This window comes from Enhydra lutris, unplaced genomic scaffold (assembly GCF_002288905.1).
Source record: "Enhydra lutris kenyoni isolate GAN:26980312 unplaced genomic scaffold, ASM228890v2 scaffoldscaffold18, whole genome shotgun sequence".
Taxonomy (NCBI): Eukaryota; Metazoa; Chordata; class Mammalia; order Carnivora; family Mustelidae; genus Enhydra; species Enhydra lutris.
In genome coordinates this window covers 6,721,999-6,744,144 of record NW_019154102.1, presented here as the reverse complement: position 1 = coordinate 6,744,144, position 22,146 = coordinate 6,721,999, and the positions used below count along the sequence as shown (strand labels likewise).

General features: G+C 46.6%; 1 protein-coding gene across 3 annotated transcripts in view; it reads right to left on the bottom strand.

Moving 5' to 3' along the window:
• Positions 1–22,146, bottom strand: part of LOC111147902 (spectrin beta, non-erythrocytic 1) — a 197,217-nt gene that overhangs the window by 28,121 nt on the left and 146,950 nt on the right. For all 3 annotated transcript variants that reach the window (XM_022504166.1, XM_022504167.1, XM_022504169.1), the window contains 10 exons: positions 21,684–21,986; positions 19,637–19,790; positions 18,090–18,960; positions 17,856–17,993; positions 16,273–17,029; positions 15,177–15,379; positions 9,968–10,058; positions 3,357–3,503; positions 2,048–2,311; positions 195–419 (listed from right to left, as the gene is read on the bottom strand). In XM_022504166.1, coding sequence (XP_022359874.1) covers positions 195–419; positions 2,048–2,311; positions 3,357–3,503; positions 9,968–10,058; positions 15,177–15,379; positions 16,273–17,029; positions 17,856–17,993; positions 18,090–18,960; positions 19,637–19,790; positions 21,684–21,986 — 3,153 coding nt within the window. The remainder of the gene's footprint in view (positions 1–194; positions 420–2,047; positions 2,312–3,356; positions 3,504–9,967; positions 10,059–15,176; positions 15,380–16,272; positions 17,030–17,855; positions 17,994–18,089; positions 18,961–19,636; positions 19,791–21,683; positions 21,987–22,146) is intronic.

The window sequence follows — 22,146 nt, the reverse complement described above, 5'->3', positions numbered from 1 at the left end:
CTAGAACATCTTTAGAAAATCAAAGAAAACAATGGAGTTGCATTTTGTGTAAATACATAAAAGCATGGGTTTCGACAGTCCCGCTCACCAATGCAGCACAAAGTGAGTCTAATGAAGAAGTGAGCACACAGCTGAAGGCCGGGAAAGGGAGAAAGCCTATGGAAAGGCCCCTTGTGCGGTGAAGATCTACTTACAATCTCGTCCTCCACGTCCCTGTTGAACTGATGGATCTCTTTGGAGGCCAGCAGGTTATGCTTTCTCTCATTCAAGGGCTCCAGCAGTTCCATGAACTTGGTCTGCACGGTGAGGCGCTTGCTGTCTACCTCGTCAGTGCTCTTCCCCTCCTGACTCAGGGCCTGGGCCTGGCTCTGGAGCTCCTCAATCTCCTTCTTCCGCACCTCCATTTGGTTCTCCAGCATCTGAGGGGAGAAAACATCAAGTTTGTCACACCAGAGACATGGGCAACACACAATCCTATAAAATGTTTTGGGCACTGGCCAAAATGGAAGACTGAGTCTAAATTTATATAATGGAGAGTCTCAGAAAGGATTCTTAACAACTATCAAACTACCAATTAATCCCTTTCCCGGACTTTCTTTTTCTTTTTAAGTAGGCTCCACGCTTCGTGTGGTACCCAACACAGGGCTTGAACTCCCGACCCTGAAATCAAGACTCAGATGCTTCACTGAATGAGCCACCCAGGCATCCCCTTTTCTAGGATTTTTAAACTAGAAACAATATTCAGGTTCATTCAGGAACTTAGAAAGTAACAAGAGAGGGACGCCTGGGTGGCTCAGTTGGTTAAGCAGCTGCCTTCGGCTCAGGTCATGATCCCGGCGTCCTGGGATCGAGTCCCGCATCGGGCTCCTTGCTCATCAGGGAGCCTGCTTCTCCCTCTGCCTCTGCCTGCCATTCTGTCTGCCTGTGCTTGCTCTCTCTCCCCAAAAAAAAAAAAAAAAGAAAGTAACAAGAGAAACCAGAATTAATTACAGGGGAAGGACAGTCTTCATCTGCTTGTTTAGAATCCATAACAATGTTGGAAAGCCATATTATATTACCATCAGGAAAAAAGTAACATCTTCAAGTTCCAGTTCTTTTAGGCAAAGAAAATAGTTAATGTTCCCACCTTCTCTCAATTTCTTCAATTAGAAGCCTAAATTATTTTTTAATACCAGATAATGAGGTGAAAACATGCTAATTGCTTATTTACAGGAGGAAAATGAGTGAAAGTGAAACTGGGGAGGGGGTTCCTCACTCAGGAAACATCACACTGGCAACAGCACGTACTGATGGCTGAGAAACAGGAGGTCATATCTAGGAATAAATGGACTCCTTTCTTATGTAGGGAAGTAAACAGCCACGAGAACAAAACTCCTTAATGCATAGTAATGTAGTCAAGTAACCATACCACTTAGCAAAATGGTGGGTATCACTTTGAAGAAAAGGGCCTCAGCACTTGGCCAAGACGCTTCCACAGTGAGTGGTTCTAAGCACAACTGTGGGGCCGGGACTTGGCCACACATCGCAAACCCAGCCAGGGAAGCCACTGGAGATTCTGCCACCACCCTGCTTTCTCAACTTCGTGGAAGCTGTTTTCTCGAAATCTGAAGTAAATTCACTTGCCTTTAGGATGCTCTACCATGATGTCCCCAAAACAAGTAAATAAATTTCTTTTATTATCTAAAAAGTACCCTGACCAACAAAGATAACATGTACCTACTAGACATTACGCAGCAAAGTATGCCAACCTGATTACTTTCCCTCGTGTAAACTGCAGAAATGAACGAAGTGAGTATTTACTCAGCTGTTAATGGTATCTATCAACTAAGATGATGACAATAAAAGAAAGTTCTCCCATAGACACCCAAAACTTCTAATATTATGTCTTTCCAGTTGATTCTAGCAATGTCCCATGTTGCTGTCAGGACAAACACACTCTCCACACAGAAGACAGGTGGTTGAAAACATGGTGGGCAACTTAAGACAATGAAGACGATGTCAACAAACCAGAAAAAGGCCCAAGTATGTGGCCGCCTTGTCCACTTGCCTGTTGCTTTTTAAGCAGGATGTTGACGCTGGTCAGGTCTTTGCCATAGTCATCAGACTGAATCTGACTTTCCAGGCCATGCAGCCATTTGTCCAGATCTGCACAGCTCTGGGTAAAAAGTTCAGCCTTGTTTGCATCAAAGAGCCGCTGGGCCTTGGTCTGGGTGGTGGATTCAAGGACTTCCCACATGTTATGTAAACCAGTGAGTTTCTCTTTTACCACAGCTTCCGTCTCGGGCTTTTCTGAAATGAGCTGCATCCCTTCCTGGAAAACATAAATAAATACAGTTTGCTAGGGAACAAAGGTCACTGTGAAAATTAACCTTAAGGTATTTAAGCTGGGATCTACCTATTCATTCAACATACAGAGCCTTTCCACATAGGCTACCACTGACTAAAATGGACAAGGGCCTAGTCTATGTACACGACATGGCTTTCAAGAGTCCAGCATCATGTGGCATGATGAAACAGTTTCATCTGGGGCAGCAGGGAAGTGCTCATGACGTCAGATTTCATCTTCTCCACTTGGCCCCCTAAGCCCCTAACATGTTACTTTAACCATTAAGAGTCTGAAACAAGGGGCACCTCAGTGGCTGCCTTTAGCTCCAGTTATGATCCCAGAGTCCTGGGACTGAGTCCTGCATTGGGCTCCCTGTTCGGCAGGGAGTCTCCTCCCTCTCCCTCTGTCGCTCCCCATCCTTGTGAGCTCTCTCAAATAAATAAAATCTTAAAAAGTCTGAAACAATATAAAGTCTGAGAAAGAGAAGAGGGGACGTGGGAAACTTCACTTTCATGTTCAGTTATGCTGCACAGAATCTCCCTGTGCCAAAATAACACATTTTAAGTTATTATAGTGCCTGGTCGCCGCCCCCCCCCCAAAAATTGAGAAAACTTAAAATAAACGTAGTATTTCTAAATTCTGTGCAAATCATCAGTCTCTTACAGTCCAGGAAACATGACAGGATCAAGATAGTGGGGACTCTGTCCAGGCGGCTAACAGCACATCCCCCACAGGAGGTGAGAAACAAAACAGAAACCGAACGACCAGTACTCACTAAAAGACAAATCAAGCCTTTCGCACCATACCTGGTTGGGTTTCAGCTTTTCTCCCTTCTCCCCGGTCAAAGTCAGGAATCCTTAAGTGGGAGAGGGACTGCTCCTCACTATGTTAACACTCCTGCATGGGATCAGACAGGACTCAAAATGCAAGAGACTGTGCTATATAGAGGAGCTCACTTCCACCAGGGTCACTTTCATGCTATGGCCACACCACAGAAACAGGAGCCTCATCAAACACATTAATTTCTCACCTTCTCAATTTTGTCAAGCCATTCTTTGTTGGATGCAAGTTCTGCCATAAATGCTTGATGTTTTAACCATTTACTGTGTAGATTTCTGGCTTCATCATAAGACATGTCCTGGGCGGTGAGCATCTTTTCATTGATCCAGAGAGATAGCTAGGAAAAACAAAAATCAGAATGTTTTCAGAGATTGTGATCACAGACATCAGCCTTTTTTCTGCCTGGGAAGAGTGGTGTTATGTTGTACAATGCATACTGCACGTTTCCATGTCAACAGACAACGAAATATTTACTTTACAACTCTGACCCGTCATGACAGGTTATCTCCATTGTGTGGAGACGTACCTGAGCCTTGCTCCAAAGTATGTATCTAACATTAAATCCAGAAGTACAAAAGCTCTCCGAGCCAGCTTTCAAAGTGTTTGGCACACGCAACCAGCCCTCCCCCCAGGGGCTTGCATTTAAAATTCTGCTTTAACCAGTCCAAGTCACAATCTTCTTTCTCTTCCAAACACTTTTGCCAGCTATACCATGTTAATCATGATATAACTGCCTTTTACTCTGTCCCGTAATCTTTTTATTCTTTAAGTTTTTCTATTATATATAAAAAAGACCAAACACAAAACCCCCACTCTGTTATCCCTCCCCCTTCCCTTCCCAGCGTATCTATGGGAATGCTACAAAGCATAAATAACTTGCTCACTGTAGGGGTAAGGCAACAACGATGCCTCTTTTAAGTTTCCTTCAAAATCTGAGTCACCTTCACCTCTTTTTCTATAGCCTCTACTTCTCTAAAGAGCCTTCCATTCAGACCAAGAACACTCACCAGGACCTGATTTTGAGACCCAACATGTCTCCTTGGATCTAAACTCTGCAAAGGCTCACAAAGCATGCCAGCTGCTGACAGATCTGAGAAGGGAGTTCTCTCATGAGGCCGAGGGTGGGAGTCAGCCCAGCCCCGGGCCCTGGACACACTTCCCTTGCTGGCTTTCATCCCAATTCACTCGGCTCCTTACTGCCTATAGTTGGCCATGCCAGGTCCTAATTCCTACCCTGTACACAGTACTAACCCGGGAAGAGCTTTTTGTTTCTCCCCTAAGAGAAAGATACACGGAGGAATGCACGATCAGCCCCGAATCAAAGGTCTTCAGAGACCAAGTCCCTTTCTCCAGTGTGACCACGAGAAGCCCACTTTTTACACCAGTCACTGCCATAACAAATTTGCACCCCAAACCCTCCACGGTCCAATCTCCAACGTTTAGAAATGGCACAGAGGGGGCGCCTGGGTGGCTCAGTGTTTTAAAGCCTCTGCCTTCGGCTCAGGTCATGATCTCAGGGTCCTGGGATCGAGCCCCGCATCGGGCTCTGCTCAGCGGGGAGCCTGCTTCTCACCCTCCTCTGCCTGCCTCTCTACCTACTTGTGATCTCTCTCTGTCAAATAAATAAATAAAATCTTAAAAAAAAAAAAAAAAGAAATGGCACAGAGAAACAAGAGAACCTTCCCTCACAGGACCAACATTTTCAAGGCCATTCACTCACACTTGGGGCTGCTGCTAGGAAAGGCTTCCCCATAAATTTGTTTAAACAAAACAAAGTCTATTCTTTGAAAACGATGTCAAGGAGGGTGATGCAGGTCACGGGAGCGTCTCTGGCTCCGAATATGGGCAAATCCCCAAGCACCATGTCTACCTTTCTCAGCATATTCACCCACCACACAGGAGGGGGTGAGGGTGTAAAGCAAAAGGTAGTGAGATCTCTGTTGTCATTCTTTATTGAGGTGACAAATCAGTAAATCTTATACAGTCCTTTGTAAGCTAGGACCAGAGATTAGTTACATAACAGTTGAGACACTAAATTTCCTACTTTAAAAGAATTATTTTTTTCCTAGTTATCTGGGTAGCTAAAATCTGAATTACTATGGCCATTCATCCAGTCCAAGGGGGAAAGAGGTTAAAAGGAAGCCAAATGGTAAAGCTTCCCCCGTTTTCCACAGACACACAGATTAAACACGACAGAAGGCATTTATCCAAAGTGCAAAGGACATTCACATATTTTTGCTATTCATAACCACCTACCCAGAGAGATTAAAAAAAAAAAGAGCTACATAAAAATCAGAGGCTTATAAATAATTCTGCTGTTTGCTGAACACATCGTCCTACAGATAAAGCACCCTGCGCTACAGCACAATGAAATGGAGCGACGGAACTTGCTAGTTCATCAGCCTTACATCAGCAGTCTGCTGTCTGAACCACAGTTATTATTCATGGGCATTTGCAAAGGTCATTTAAGAATATACTCATTCTCTGCAGAAAAGAATATTGTGCAGATTGGAAAAGGATAGGAAAAATGCTTTGATCACTGACTCAAGCTCAGAGCAAAGCAGTGGAATTCGCTATCCCTTGTGCCGCCCAAGTCTAGTTATACTGCCCTTCTAAAAAACCCCTTCAGTTTCTGAGTGCAGTTTCCTTATAGTGTGAGGGAATAAAACAGAAAAGCAATAACTTCTAAATCACTTTTCAGGAATTCACATTGAAATACCACTACCAAAACCATGATGTGCTTTTTTTTTTTAAGATTTTATTTATTTATTTGACAGACAGAGACCACAAGTAGGCAGGGAGGCAGACAGAGAGAGAGAGGAGGAAGCAGGCTCCCTGCTGAGCAGAGAGCCCTATGCGGGGCTCGATCCCAGGACTCTGGGATCATGACCTGAGCCGAAGGCAGAGGCTTTAACCCACTGAGCCACCCAGGCGCCCCCATGATGTGCTTTTTATACCCATCTACAACTGGGAATAGGGGGGGCCTCTGCAGTAAATGTCCCCATCCAGGCAGTGGTTACCGGGAGTGGCACCAAAGGCAGATCTCACAACCTGTGTCTGCTCTAGCCAAGGCATCCAAGGGGAAGGGACTGCAGAGACAACTTGGATTCCCTCCCAACTCTGGACAATACTCACAGCCAGCAATGGTCCTAAATCTGACCTCTGGGTGCTCTGAAGTTCCTCAAAACGTAACAGGTAGATTTTCAAATGCAAAGCTGGTCCATACACAAACTCCACTCTCAGAGATCCTGGCTTATAAGGTACTTCTTAATTTAATTTTTTTTAGACAAAGAGTGGGTGGGGGAAGGAGGAGCAGAATGAGAGGGAGACTCTTTTTTTTGTAAGATTTTATTTATTTATTTGACAGACAGAGATCACAAGTAGGCAGAGAGGCAGGCAGAGAGAGAGAGAAGCAGGCCCCCGCGCCGAGAAGAGAGCCCGATACGGGACTCAATCCCAGGACTCTGGGATCATGACCTGAGCTGAAGGCAGAGGATTTAACCCACTGAGCCACCCAGGCACCCCGAAAGAGAGAATCTTAAGCAGAATCTGTGCCCAGTGTGGAGCCCGACTGGGGACACAGTCTCATGACCTTGAAATCATGACCTGAGCTGAAATCATGCTTAAAAAGTGTATATATTTTGATGAGGCTGAATGATGTAGAGCTCACAGCCAGAGACTACCACATTACCTCCCCTTTGCTCACACTTCCATACCAAGGGTCTGGAGCCTCCAAACCTGACCTACATCCCATCACTCCACAAAAGCTCTACATGCTGATGTGGGAGAGACAGCACCCCCCCCAGCAGACCCTATAGTTGTACTAACTTTTAATGTCAAGAAAAGAAAGGCTAAACCAGGAACACTTGGCAGAGCAGTCACAGAGACCTGCACGTCATTCCCAAGATGTACCAGGCCAGCTAAAACCTTTCTGCACATTTGAGGGGAAATCATGGCAGGACCGAGTCCTCAAGGCAAGCCCAAAAGTCACTGGTGCATGGTAGGGACTGAACTCCTTAAAAACAAGGGTGCTAATTTGGAACAAGTAGTAACGAAGATCTAATGACATAGTAAAACGATTTCCTCTGATTCCGCTATGAAGGATTTAAATCCACTTACTTTTTTTATTTTTTTTTTATTTTTATTTTTATTTTTTTTTTAATTTTATTTATTTATTTGACAGACAGAGATCACAAGTAGGCAGAGAGACAGGCAGAGAGAGGGGGGGAAGCAGGCTTCTTGCTGAGCAGAGAGCCCGATGTGGGGCTCGATCCCAGGACCTTGGGATCATGACCTGAGCCAAAGGCAGAGGCTTTAACCCACTGAGCCACCCAGGTGCCCCCACTTACTTTTTTTAAATCAATTTAAATCCACTTACTTTTTCCCATACATTTCTTTTTTTTTTTTAAATAAAGATTTTATTTATTCGACAGATAGAAATCACAAGTAGGCAGAGAGGCAGGCAGAGAGAGGAAGGGAAGCAGGCTCCCCGACAAGGAGAGAGCCTGATTTGGAGCTCGATCCCAGGACCCTGGGATCATGACCTCAGCCAAAGACAGAGGCTTAACCCACTGAGCCACCCAGGGGCCCCTCCCCACACATTTCTACTTAGGAATCCACACATATGTAAATGAAAAACAGGAAAACTACAACTGGGTTTCTCTCAAGGGTTCCTCTAGTCTCCTCATCTCCTGCTCATTTTCTGGCATTCTTTTCCCCAAATTTAGCCTAGGTTTTACCATGCTGAGTTCCATGAATTTCAAGTCATTCAACTTGCCTTTTTAGCACGAGTGTGGAATCCTCTTGACTCTGTCCTTCCCTCAGGATGGCCTGAGGTTAAAATGAGTCATCTGTGGTACTACAAAAGGGAACCAACAAGGGGCTATACTGGGAGATCCAGTGTGTCAAAGGCAAAGCCCAGGCTGCAAATAGCTCCTGAATCTCCTTCAGGACTAAAGAGTCACTAGGTATTCACTGGGGAACAATATGCAACCCTACACAGCTAACTTCAGATCCCATCACTCTCCTCTATATTCTGCCTGGGGGACACAAATATTTTTTTTTTAAAGACTTTTTAAAAAAATTTTTTATTTATTTCACAGAGAGAGAGATCACAAGTAGGCAGAGAAACAGGCAGGGGTGGGGGAGCAGGCTCCCTGCTGAGCAAAAAGCCCGATGTGGGGCTCGATCCCAGGATCCTGAGATCATGACCTGAGCCAAAGGCAGAGGCTTAACCCACTGAGCCACCCAGGCGCCCCTTGAATACCTCTTTAAATGAGCATCCTATCCAAATGGGTTATTAATGTTCAGTGTCACATGAAGAGGCACTCCAGTCTGCAGCCTGTCTGGCTCCAGGCAAATCCCCCACTGATCTAGATTCATCAGCATGGCACAGGAAGCTGATAGACCCCAACCTACAGAGCTCATGGACTTTCCTTCTGAAGCTTTAGCTGCTGAGGCATACTGCAAGATTCACAGTAAGAGAGCAGATGAATGGACATGAAGGATCACTTGTCACACACGATCTAACATGAATTCTGTTAGGGCTACATTTCTTCTAACATGCAGCCATGTGTGTGCAGGCAAGGTGTTGTGATTTCAGTCATGTTCTTCGCACACAACCTAATCCTGTCCCCACACCCACCAAGGCCCCTCCCCCAAGGTCCATGCAGCTTCATTTGGATATTCTTCATCCCGTTTCTGCCTCTGAGGGGATTTAACCCAAGAAACCAGAGACAACGTCTTGCTGTTTTTCTCTGGCAGACAGAAAAATGCGATGCGCTCATGAAGTCACGAACATGTGAAGACAGCCAGATGCTTCTCTCCAACTAGCTTGCAGAGGGACTGCATTTTTCTGGCTAACTTTAGTTTTCCAAGTTTGTTCATGCATGTATCAGGGGAGCAAGAAATAGTATGAGAATCATCAGATTAATACCACATGTTAAAACTTGGGAGTCTGGGGGCACCTGGGTGGCTCAGTGGATTAAAGCCTCTGCCTTCGGCTCAGGTCATGATCCCAGGATTCTGGGATCGAGCCCCGCATCAGGCTCTCTGCTCGGCAGGGAGCCTGCTTCCTCCTCTCTCTCTCTCTGCCTGCCTCTCTGCCTACTTGTGATCTCTATCTGTCAAATAAAATAAAATAAAAATCTAAAAAAAAAAATTTAAAAAAACAAAAAAACAAAAAAACTTGGGAGTCTGAAATCAGAATTGTTGCTCTTGGCATGTTAGACACATGTGCATGGAACCTGAAAGATGGGTATTTCAAGGTCTTCAGTGAGTAAGAAACTCAGACTGTATTTTTAAAATCTTTGCTTCTTACCTGGGTAGTCCGTTCCTGTTCCTCTTAGGTCTTTCCTTCTTACTTACAACATGGTATTAAGTGCATTTAGATTAAACATTCTAGGGTGTCACACTGTCTTTGACAACAGAAATGTTCTAGATCTGCATTGTCCAATATGGCAGCTGCTAATCACAGTTGGCTATTGAGCACTTAAAATACGCCCAGTATGATGGAAGCACTATATTCTGAATTCTATTTAATTTTAATTAATTTAAAATGAAATAGCCACATATCGTTAGGGTGCACCATAACGGACAGAATTCCAGACTCTTCTAGATTAGAAGAGTCTATTTACTCTGAGTGGTAGCCTGCAGGCTAGAGAGCTGACAAGCTACCATACTGGCTCAGCCAGAAATGAATTTCTGGGCCTCAAGTAATTTTATGATCCCAAGGGCTCTTCTGCCAAATGCTCTCGTTCTCCTTAGAAGGAAAGAAGGGAGAGGAGCTGAGGGGAGACATACCTCCTGACAATCTTGCAGGAATTTCTGAAGATCCCTGTTGTCCTTCAATCTCATCAGAAGCTCACTGGCTGCCTCACGATTCTTCCGATGTCTGTTTTAACAATAATAAAATATAAGTTTTAAAAAAGGAAACACAGAATCTTCCAAGACTGGATTTACAACTCAGTGTCTTCCCTGGGTTTCTACACAGGATAAAAGCAGTTTACCTGTACAGTTTGCATTATGTCAAAAAGGCAAGAAAAGCAAGAGAATTTAGCATCCTCCAAATGAGTTAGCCAGAGTATGAGAGACCAAAACACTTGTCTAAGCCACAAAACAGGCAGAGGATGACCTCCAATAAGCCATATAAATCCAGTGCTTCCTAATCTGGTGCTAGGGGAGAAAACCTGAGCACCTGCTGTGCACAAGTCCCCATAGGCAGCACTGCAGGAGAATGTGAAACTCATTTTCAAGAAACTGGGGTAACAATTTATGGCTAAGAAAATACAGATAACCATATAACTGGCTTTAAATTAATGTCTCCTAGATAAGTATTTCCCACCTTGAGAAAAACTCCCCTCAAACAACAGTGAACCAAGAATGAAAATTTTGAGACCTGTGAGATTCACTACCTACTAGATCCCACTCTCTATTAATGGATAAAGGTAATCAAGGTTGAATGAAGCTGAAGCACAAAACCTTAAGCAAAAATTCCTAAAAACTGGTAGGAGCTGCTAAGCTTGGGGAGTGACAAGGGAAATGGGGTGGTGGCTCCCCAGCTCAAATGCTGGACACAGGGCTTCTCTGCACACACCACTGTGGTACCAGAACTCCAGAGCAAACTTCCTTCCTGCACCCAGTGGCATAGGTTCTCCCCCAGAGACAATAAAGACCAGCTACGGGAGCGCCGGGAGAGTCGTGAGAAGGATGGCCTTGACGCAGTTATTCTGCACTGGGGAGGGACTACGCCGCACTGAGAGCCACACAGCACTGCCCCAACGCAGCCTCTCCCATATTCCCAAGGAACCTAAGCCAGCCAGCCAGCCAGCCACCTAAGTGAGGACTGTTAACTGGGGCAGGTGAAAAGGTTGGGTTTTCATTCTGAGTCTCCAAGCAATTTCCTGCTGCATGTGCCCAGGCAAGGTCTCTCTTGTGGGGTCCCCATGGAGGGATAAGGAAGAATACAACTTCGATTCTCCATGATGCCACGAGCAGCTCAGGGAACACTGGCTGCTGACGGATTTTTAAGAACCTTCCTCGGAAGTTGAGAGGCAACGTGGAGGGTTTGAGGGGTAGGAAAGGAATAAATGAAACAAGATGGGATCGGGAGGGAGACAAACCATAAGAGACGTAATCTTACAATACAAACTGAGGGTTGCCGGGGGGAGGGGACTAAAAAGATGGTGGTTGGATTATGGGGAGGATATGTGCTATGGTGAGTGCTGTGAAGTGTATAAACCTGGTGAATCACAGACCTGTACCCCTGGGACTAATAATACATTATATGTTAATAAAAATACAAAAAATTTAAAAAAAAAAAAAAAAAAAAAAAAAAGAACCTTCCTCAGAGGATCAAGAACGACCTTACAGAGATGCTGTGGGCAACACAGGCCCTCAGGGAATGCTGGAGAAACAACTGACCATGGCAACACAGCAGCCATCATCCACCCGGGAACATCTGCCCAGGGAACCGGAGGGGAATGCTCTCTGCTCCTACAGGGTGCCAGTGACTACAGGGCAACTGGAATAATATGAGTGGAAACAATACCGCCAGCTATATGCCAGATATGCAAAATGACTTCTGATTTTAGTTGAAAGGGGTTTCATAGCTTCAAGAAAAGGGGCCTTAGTACTTTTATATCACTTAGGTAAGACACAAAAATAGAAAAGTATTTCGTAAATAATGTTAAATGACAAGAGTATATGCATGTTCAGTGGTATAAAACCCCAAGGCACAAATCAGAAAGCAGAAACTAAAACGTGCCAGGGATAAGATGAAAGGCTTCTGCCCCCACATTTTAACATTCTATTTCTTTTATAACAATAAAAAATAAAGGCCAAAGCCTCTTTACTTTGATATTCTTTCTCAGATACCAAAAATTTGAAAAAAACTTAAATACTGCTGGTGAATTTGGGCTAAAGGAATTACTGTCTAAAAATATGGGTGGGGAAGGAATGTCCAAAAAAAGTTTAAGTTCCCAAACCTCAAATTCCAGTCACTGTTTGTAGGGGGTTATAAGAAGATAAAGCCCATCTTTAGGCGGAAGGTAATTTGGAGTCAGGCACAAAAACGCAGGAGGTTCTGCCTTTGGTCAAAGGTCTTGAATAAGAGACTCAGGTCTCTTCCACGGTGCCACAGCCAAGTGCTCCGAAGGTGAGGAGGAATCAGAAACTGACAGCCACAACAGGACATGCACCCTTGAAGCTCAGGGCAATGGTGGAAATCAAAATAATTCAAACACTGTCCAAGAAGTCTTACCACACATAAACACAACCAGACAGAATCCTGAATGGAGCTGGATTCTGTAGCTGAATGTATATTCAAGTCTCAGACATGCCCAAGAGATTTCTGGCCGGGCAGTCTCTCAATTCTAGGGGGACCAGGAAGAAAGGAAAGCCTGAATGGTGACTTGGGGCCCCGTGTCCAAATCACACGCCCCGTGTCCAAATCACACAGATCTCTAAGAGGTCATGATGATGACGTCTGAGGGGTACGCTCTGTGGAATGAAAAACAGCTACAGTGGCAGCATGACACCTGTTGCTGACTCAGAAAAGAGCGAGTGTGGCTTCACTGTTCACCAGCAGCAACCAATGGCATTTGAGGAAGGACTTTCAAGTTGGATCGTGGATTTAATTATTGGGAAGGACCTTCTAAAACTTGGCTATAGTTTCCTACAGTCCTAAGGGTGCTCTTTGTTTGGGGCAAGGTTAAATCTGTTGCTTTATTTCCATTTCTCACCTTCTACCCCTACAGTAAGACTGAGAAGCTCCTTCATCCTCTGAGGCAGATCTAGCTCTGGTTCTTGTAAAAAAGTAAAGCATCACAGGTGCCTGAGCGAAACAGATGGATAATACAAAAGCCTTTTCCCCGGGTGAGACAGGGTCTAGCCTTACGAAGCCGGATCCTGGCTCCTTGCTCTCCCAGGACTATATGGAGCTGGAACTCCCTATGAGCCAGAAAGCTTACTCATTTGCACCCCCTGGGGCGGGCTTGGACAGCAGGCTCCTTTCCACCCAGGCATGAGCACTTTAAAGGTCACTCGCACCCCACCCCCATCTGTCAAGAGCCAGGGTCTTTGTTCTAGTATTTTTTCATTTCAACAAACTCAGTGGTCATCAACAAGATTTCCAGAACATAAGCACATTATAATGATTCTGTGTTTTATGAAAACAGCTTTATAAGAGCATCACAATGTTTCTGGACAGGGGGTTAGACCTGAAGATTCAAAGATTTACTCAGCTTGTGCCCCCACAGCACCTAGAACTCACATATTTGTGTATTTTGATAATGGACAAGATTCCTCTGGGGTGAGTTTCTGATTGTGAGACTTCTGGTGGATATGAAAGTGAAACCAGAATTCAGTGAACACAACTGAGGAAAATGCAGTTGTCCTGAAAAGCAAAGCCCTCCTCCCCACCCCCCTTCTTTCTTCTGTTTATGGACAGTATGATCCATTTCATCTTAAGACAGAAATCCTAAGGAGGCTCTGGAACCCCAGGAGCCCTGACTCTGAGTCAAGGGCAAAAGGAAGGTTAAACCACAACTGAGGGCTGCTGAAATGCTCTCTCCTATCCGGGAGTCTCCAGTCTTGACAATATCACCTGCTTCCCAAAACCCCTCACAGCTGCAGGACCAGGGGATGTACAAACACACGCAGAAAAGCTCAAGGCGGCTGCACGCCTGCCTAGAAGCACGTGTCCCTAACTGCCAAGTCCGCCCTCAGGAAACCAGCTGGATGCATCCACCACAAAATAACTTGAGATTTAACATTAGGAAGAAAGGAAATTCTTTTTCTCTAAGTTAACAATACCCTGCCTAATCTTTGTTTTTTACACTCACTCAAGGGTTTAGTGGTTTTTTCCCCTTCTTTTGCAGTTGTCTGAAGAGCAACAGATACAAAATGATAATATATGTTATGCCCTATTCCATAGGAGCACCCTTCCAAGACATGGTTGAGGTTCTGAATCAGTGAAAAAGACAGACTTGGAAGTGCTATAGCCAAACAGTCTTCAGAGGGAGGAGTAACTCCCCATTTCACTCCATAGCATAAAAAGTTCATATGGCCTAGGGTCCCACGAGACCCTCTTGGGTATGATATGCAAGGAAACATTCTCAGCAAGTTCTTCCTTTCCACGGCACTTGAAAGCCAGAATGGAAGCCTGTTTCTCAATTACATCAGTTTCACAATGAGCCCTTAAATCCTGCCCAAACTGGACCACAGAAGATCGGGGGGAACAGAGGCCAGAGACTGACCCAGATAGGCTAAACCGGATGCAACTGGTCAGATCAGACCAGCCTCTCCTGGTGCATCCAAACCTTGATCTGCCCTGATCTCCCACTTTAGTTACAAACAGAATACAATGGCCTTCAGTCAGGGAGAAAAATCCTAACTGCAAATAAATGAGTAAACAAAAATAAAAGAAGAGTATCAAATCTTGGAGATGCCTTGGCAGAAGAGGAAAGGGGTTTCTCCCTCACCATAAAAAAATCCTATTAGGGCATTATCCAAGCCAATTTTCTGAGAAGGGCCTGATAATATTCCTTTGTGGCTCCGTTATGTACTTAGGACAAGCAAACCTTGGCGTCCCTCCCTACTCACTCCTGGAAGACTTCGGAGAAGTCTAGTTCGCATGAAGGTAAATGTGGGCTCAGCTAGGGAGCATGGCTCCTGGGGCCCATCATGTGATAGGCTACACACACATCAACTCTCACAGGGCACAGCTTATACCCGATCGCTAACTGGCATCACGGCTCTTACAAAGCTTTGATTAGGTATTGGCTTGGCTTCTCAGGGTTTCTTTTCTTTGGTGGACACCTCTACATGCCTGACCATGACAACCACATTTCTAGGCAACCATGCGTTGCCAAGTGATTTAAATTTTACCACCTGTCCAGACCCTGCCCACTGGGAAAGTTATACCCACAGTCCCAACGACTTGGGACTAAATCTTCAAAGGCTTGGGAGTCTCAGGGTGCCAGACTCCCTCAGGAGCCCCCGGGTGCCATACCTGTCATCGATGGAGTCCACCTTCTCCTGAATGCGATCTGAGTTGATGTTCCCATCGCTCACCAGCCTCCGGCCCGTCTCCACAACAGCATTGATCTTCTCCTCATTGGCGTCCATGGTGGTCATGAAGTCCTCTTGTTTTTTAATAGCTGCTTCAGCTCCTTCCAAGGTGGTGGGCATTTCAGTGTGGGCCAAAACATACTCCTTTTTCCAAGAGAGAGAACCAAAATCACAGCAGGATGAAACACCATGAAATACAACTCGTTTTCAGAATAACGAAAGCACTCTTTCCTAGTCCTAAGTTTCCATTCAACACATACTTTATAACACTTGCTCCACTATACTTAATCTACTGAATCAGAGAAAACAAAAGGTTCAGAGGGAAAAAAAAAAAAACTAGTGAGACCCCATAAGGAATGAAATTTCCTTCAGTGGTTCAATGGCTAAATTTTTTCCCAAAGTACGTGAGGAAACCAAGCAGTGCTTTATGCATCAGCCACCAGGGTCCCCTCATGTGCCCACCCCCAGTGACAACATACTCTTCAAACTCTCTCTTGAAAAGAAATGAACAACCCTGATTATTGGCCACCATCTTCAGCCATTTTCTTTCTCTAGTTTTTGCCTTGTGTCATTGAGAGAAGTCCTGACTCTTCGAGAGCAAGAAAGAGCCACTTAGTTCCCCCATCAAAAAAAAAACAGAAAGAAAGAAAAAAGAAAAGGAAAACACAAACAAATAACAAACAAACAAAAAAACCCCCTCACTGCACTTGTCGATTCATCAAACTGGATTACTGCCTTACAGAATATTGCCAATCTAATGCAATACTATGAGGACATGCTATGAACATAAGAGAGCCTCGAAAGCGGCTGAAACAGAATGCTACTGTGCAGGGCAAGACACTCCCACAGGAACCTTCAGCTCCCATCCCCTACTCTGGGATGGGTTTCAATGCCTTGGAAGTCTGGGGTGTAAAGCACCTCAATTATCCTGTTTTCACACAGGATTGCTCTGGACCAGCAGCCTGGCTAGAAAGTTTCAAAGGGCAAGCAGGACCTGCTCTACCAGGAAGGAAGCAAAGGCACTTGAGGAGCAGTACCTGGTTGTTAAGGAAGGCCTCAGCCTGCTTCGTGTCCCTAAGAAACTGCTGGTAGGCATGTGACTGGGAGAGGAGATTCTGTCTGTTCTCCCACATTTTGTGGAGCTCATTCCACCCAGTGTCCAGGGCCTGCAGCCGCTGCCGCAGAAACATGTACTGGGCGTCGGTCTGTCCCTGGGTGACCATCTCGCCCATGTCCCTCATCTTCTGGTAGTCCTCCTCGTAGTTGTCAATCTCGTTTTTGATGTTCTCGTGCTGTGTAAGGAGCTTCTCTGCCTCGGTCAGGGTGTTGGGCATGTCCTCAGAGGCGATGGCCGTCTGGGTCCGGGAGAGCCAGGACTGGAAGTCGTCCAGGTCCCGCAGAAACTGCTGCAGCTTGCTGGCCTCTCCCAGAGAGGCCTCGCGGTTTTTCAGGGTGGTCTTCATCTCCTCCCACACGTCGCTGATCTCGGCCAGCCGAGACAGGATGGCCTGAGCCTGGTCGGGGTGCTCGGACTCGAGTTTCTCGGCCTCTTTCTGCAGGTCGCTCAGCTTTGCCTCGATGGCCACCAGGTCCCGCTCCATGCCGGTCAACTTGCGCTGCAGGGCCATGACGCCGGCCAGGTCGTTGCCCAGGTCCTGGGTGGACTCGATGACCTTGGTCTTCTCTCGAATCCAGGATTTGGTTTCATTGCACTCAAGGTGGTAGTTCTGTATGCTCAGGGCAGAGAGAAGAGCGTCCTTCTTCCTGTCCACCAGCTCTCGGAACTGACTCCACCTGTGGGCACAAGGGCACAGAGAGAACCGTGTCAGAGACGGGCTGACAGCTCATGGCTCCATGGTGACATTAACAGTCAAGGTCAAAGCTATCATTTTTTTCTCTCCCCCTATGCTATGACAACAAATGCTTTTTGGAAAATCATCTCACTCAGTACATGTACACCAAATTATCGAAACAACTCAAAGATGTGACATAATCTGGAAAAAGCCTGACACGAAGAGGCACTTGTTCAAGGAGTTCCAGGGTGGACAGCACATCTGTACCCCACAGTCAGTTACTTTCTGTAACTCCATTTCTGCTTACACGCTTTTTACTTATTTCTGAACTGCACCTAATGAACATTTCCCAAACCCAAACATGCCTGACAGTCCCCTTCAGAACCAAGGCTACCACAACCTATTCAAATGTGTTTATTCAACAGAAAGATAACATCAGGACAAAGGTCTAACTTGATAACCAGGACTTCTACTCGCTAAGTACCTCTAAAATATGCTAAAATTCTGTTCCAGAAATCATCTCAGAAGAGACAATAGCAGTGTCACCATGATGCCCTGGTCCTCCACGCTGGGCACAGGTCTCACACTAAAACCTTAACTTCTGATGTGGGGACAGGCAGGTGCCAGGCTGCCTTGAATGACATCACCCTAAAGGACACTTCTTGCAAAACCAGGGTGTGTTGAAAGGCAGATGCCAATGCTGTGACATCAGGGCCATCTTATCAGTGACCCCGTCTGGGAAATTCCTGACAGCAAGGCTCGCCAGTGACCTCGCCCTCCCTGGTCCAGCACACAGGGAGCCAGTCTGGCACAGACTGCACGCTCACCTCGTGTTGAGTTTGTCCTGCTGGGCTTTGATTTCCTTCTCACTTGGGTGGCCACTGTGCATGAGCTGCCGTGCAATCTGGTTCACCACAGCAACCCGGGAAGCCTGGTTGTTCATTTCCGGTTCAAGGCTCTCGAATCTGGAAAGCAATTCAACAGGGTACTCAGCTGCTGGGTCCTGGGTGGTAACGAGGGGATGCTGGTGGCCCTGTAGCAAGGACAGCGTTCCCACTCACCTGTGCTGGATGACCTCCAGGTCCTCCAGCTTCTCTGGGATCTGCATGTTGTTGAGCCACTGCTCCTTCTCGTCGATCCAGAGCTCACAGGCGTCAGCCTCACTGAACATCTTGTACAAGGCCAGAGTGTCCTGCAGCGCCTGCTTCCTCAACCGTGTCAGCTCGGCCACCTCCTTGTACCGCTCCTCAATGCCTGACAGCCTGCCCCTCACGTCCGGAGACTCGGCGTGCTCCTGGGGCAGGGCACCGGCCTGCTCGTGCAGCGTGTCGATGGTGGGCCTATAGTTGGCGATCTCCTCCGCCACGTCCTTGTGCTTCTTGACCAGAGACTGTGTGGAGTACTCGTCGTGGCCCACATCGTTGCTGGAGACAATCTTGAGGATGTCCAGCATCCAAGCGTCGATGTCGTCGGCATCCGCCTGGAACTGGTGCAGGAGCGAGGCCTCCTCCAGGCGCTTCTTGCGAATGGCCGAGAGCTGCTCCAGGTTGGCCCACTGCTCCCGGATGTACTGGATCCTCTCTCGGATCTTCTCTGACCCGAAGTGCTCCTCCGCGATCATGTCTTCACCTTCTTTGATGGCTTGCTCGAAGTGGCCACTGCGGCCACTCATCTCATCCTCGAACGCCCGGTGCTTGCTGAGCAGCCGCATGACACTGGTCAGGTCCTTCCCGTAATCGTCAGAGGACAGGATCTTCTCCTTCTCCCGTATCCAGCCCTCCTCTTCCGCCATCTCCCAGAAGAACTTCCAGAGGCGGCGGGACTCTTCCAGACGGGCACGGCGCTCAGCTGCCAGCTGGCAGAGTTCTTGATAACAGAATTCCATGTGGGCCACACGGTCGCGGATCACCTGAGGGTCGCAGGGCTTGTAACCTATTTAATGCACGGAAGGAATGTGGAAGTTGGATAGTTAAAGCACAGGCCCCTGCCCGTTTGCAAGTAGTGAGTTATGCCCATTTTCTCACCACTAGATTACCAGCTCCACTCTCAGTGCAGAGCCATGTGATAACGCAATGGAGAACCTCCCAGGGCCTTGCCTGGAGGTAGGTGGCCATGGTAAGTGTCATTTTTTGACCCAAGGGCAAAGTGACCATTCATGAACCAAAAAAAAGCACATAAATCATAAGAAAAAGGTCAGCTGCATTTAACTATTTCTCAAATATAAAAAACACAGCCAAATCCTTCCAAAGATCCTTTAAACAAAGAAATGTACAACCAGAAGTGAACGCCATGAGATGTTTGAGCAGCCACACCAGGGTTCTGGTATGCATCGAGTGTGGTCTAGGCAAAGTCTGACTGCTGAATACCGCCACTCAAAACCAAGCAGTACTGGAGTATTTAATGGAAATACATGTCCACTTCAGAAAAGCTGACAGAGTTAAGTATCCAGAAGGCTACCCTCCTGCATCTCATGTACCCACGACAAATCCACTGGGAACCTACAATGGCACAGCAATGTCAAAAACCCCAATGGCACAGACAACTTAGCTACTTCTACAGAGATGGCTATGGTGGTGGCGAAGTAAGGCTTGCCACAGTCCATCCTTACCTTCCCCGTCTGTTGCAAACTTCTGGGCAGAAGCATTGACACCTCTCACACGCTCTGCCTGGATGCCAATGTCCGCTTCAACCAGGGCGTGCTTCTGTAACAGGTCTTCCACGCCAAGCAAGTGTTTGCCATAGTCTTGAGACAGTAATAGCACCTGTGCACCAGAGAAAACAGAGGGCCCATCTGTGCAGACAACCTTGACTTCAGTGTCTCGTACTCTGTGGACAAGCTGAGAGCCAGCAACCACGACACACCCTCTTCAGCCAGCCACCATCCCTGCATCTCTAGGGGAGCAGAACGACAAGCAAATCGACTTCAGTGTCTCGTACTCTGTGGACAAGCTGAGAGCCAGCAACCACGACGCACCCTCTTCAGCCAGCCACCCTCCCTGCATCTCTAGGGGAGCAGAACGACAAGCAAATCAGAACAAAACCAAAAACAAACCTGAAAGCCTGCATCAGGAGAGACACAATAAACTGAAGATCATCTACCCTGGAATAAGCAGGTCAAAAATACACTAAGAACAAAATAGAAAAAAAACGAATGGGGAACCAGCAGGAAGTGTAAACTGGGGCTGGAAGAAGAAACCGCCACAGCAACGATATTTCAGAAGAGAAGAGAGAAACGCTGTAGTTATTTCAAAGTTAAAAGAAATCTCCCAGAAGTTGCTGACCCCCTCTGTGGATGTTTTCCTCAGGTAAAAGCTTAATGGTGTGCCTCGGTAATACTCACCTTGTCAATGGGAGAAGAATCTAGTTGAAAGCTTATAAACCACATCTCTAACCAAGTAAAAACAGTGTCAGGTGGCTTTCTGCTTAGGAGGGAGTACACTAACACTTTCTTTTCTTCCTTCCATCAACCCAATTTGAGGGCCTCATCTGACTTCCTCTCCAGATGGAATGTGTACTTCACTCCTACTTCTGAGGGAAGTCTCTGGCCCAGAATCTGAACTTTAATGTACAACATGATTTATAAAATGAAAAGCGCCTCGCTGCTAGATTTTATGAACATTTCTACTTTGAAAGGTCAACACAGACCATACTTGAGAACATCATAAAACTGGGACAATAAGAGGGCAAACTGATGGGACGAGGTGACCCCATCCCTCTGCCAGGAATGGCTCAAGAGGTTAAGCAAAAGACGAGGGCTTATATCCCAGGAAGAAATTCCTCACAGAAGGTCAAGCTTGGGAACGCAGCACGCTGAGATAAAGGGGGCTTCACTGCACTGTCTGCAAACTACCCTGTTCTGTTCCAGCTTCGGAGCTAAACGCCTTCCAGCTGGGGGACTATTTGACATGGATGAGCATTCTAACGCCTGTAGCAGAGAACACAAACGGGCACAGATCTGGCACAATGGCAGGTCTCTTCCTGGGCAGAAGGAAAGCTTGGAAGTCTATGCTCAGGGCTCTTAATTAAGGAAGGGGAAGCACAAACTGGCATTGGCAGCCATTTCCAGCCAGTCCCATCCTATGCGTACACCTATTACCACACTTCACCCTTGCTGTAACCGAATGAGGGAGGTGGTTAGAGTGAACCCAGATTAAAAACGAAGAAAGGAGGCTCAAGGAGACTGCACGGATCCAGCAATGACAATGTGAACACGGGTTCCCTGGTTCCCGACGCACACTCCACCCACACTGCCTACCCCTTTCCTCCCATCTGCCCACATTAGCTTCCTGGGTTCCCCCCCAACGAGCCACTCACACACAGATCAATGACATGGAAAGCTGGTTCAACCCTCAAGAGCTAAAAACACAGAAAATCTTAATTTGATTGATTCCCTATGGTAGAACAGATCTAAATTAAATTTAAATCACTGCGGCAGATCTCTAGCTGTGGAACTGGTTTTCAATACAACTTTTTTATACCTTGTATCTCATTTAACTCCTGATCTAACAATCTTCCCACAGGTAATATGGCCCCCTTTGACTTTACAGAGTGGGCAGTTAGGGCACCCTGGATGCTGTGCAGTCAGCGGGGGGTGAGGGAGGAGGAAAGAGAGGTCCCACTGGATCAGCTCTGGCCTCCTATCACTCAAGTTCTACCTTCATTTCGTCCATCCAGTCCATAATGTAGAGCATTTCCTGGAATATCTTTTGCAACCCCAGGTTCATCTCGAGACGCTGTCTCCGGGCCTTGAGCAATTCCAGTAGGTACTCCCAGAGCCGGATGACATTGTCTTTCCTTGCTGTGATGCGCTTGATGTCATGGTAGTTCTCCGCCTCGAGCTCCCTGGCCACGGCGACCACAGCCTGCACACGCTCCTCGTATGCGGCAATGTCTGTCTCAATGGCCTCATGCTTTTTCGTGGCGGCCTCAACTGCAGGAAGGTCAAAACCAAAGTTGTCCTACAGAGAAATGGGGGGAAAAACACACACACACACACAAAATAAAAAAGCCATCCAACTAGAACAAAGAGACAAAGGTTGAATCTCAACACAATCTATGGTGGTCCTAAAGCCACATTGACTTGAGCCCCGCCAGCTGCTGGTCTCTGCCTTCTGTAGG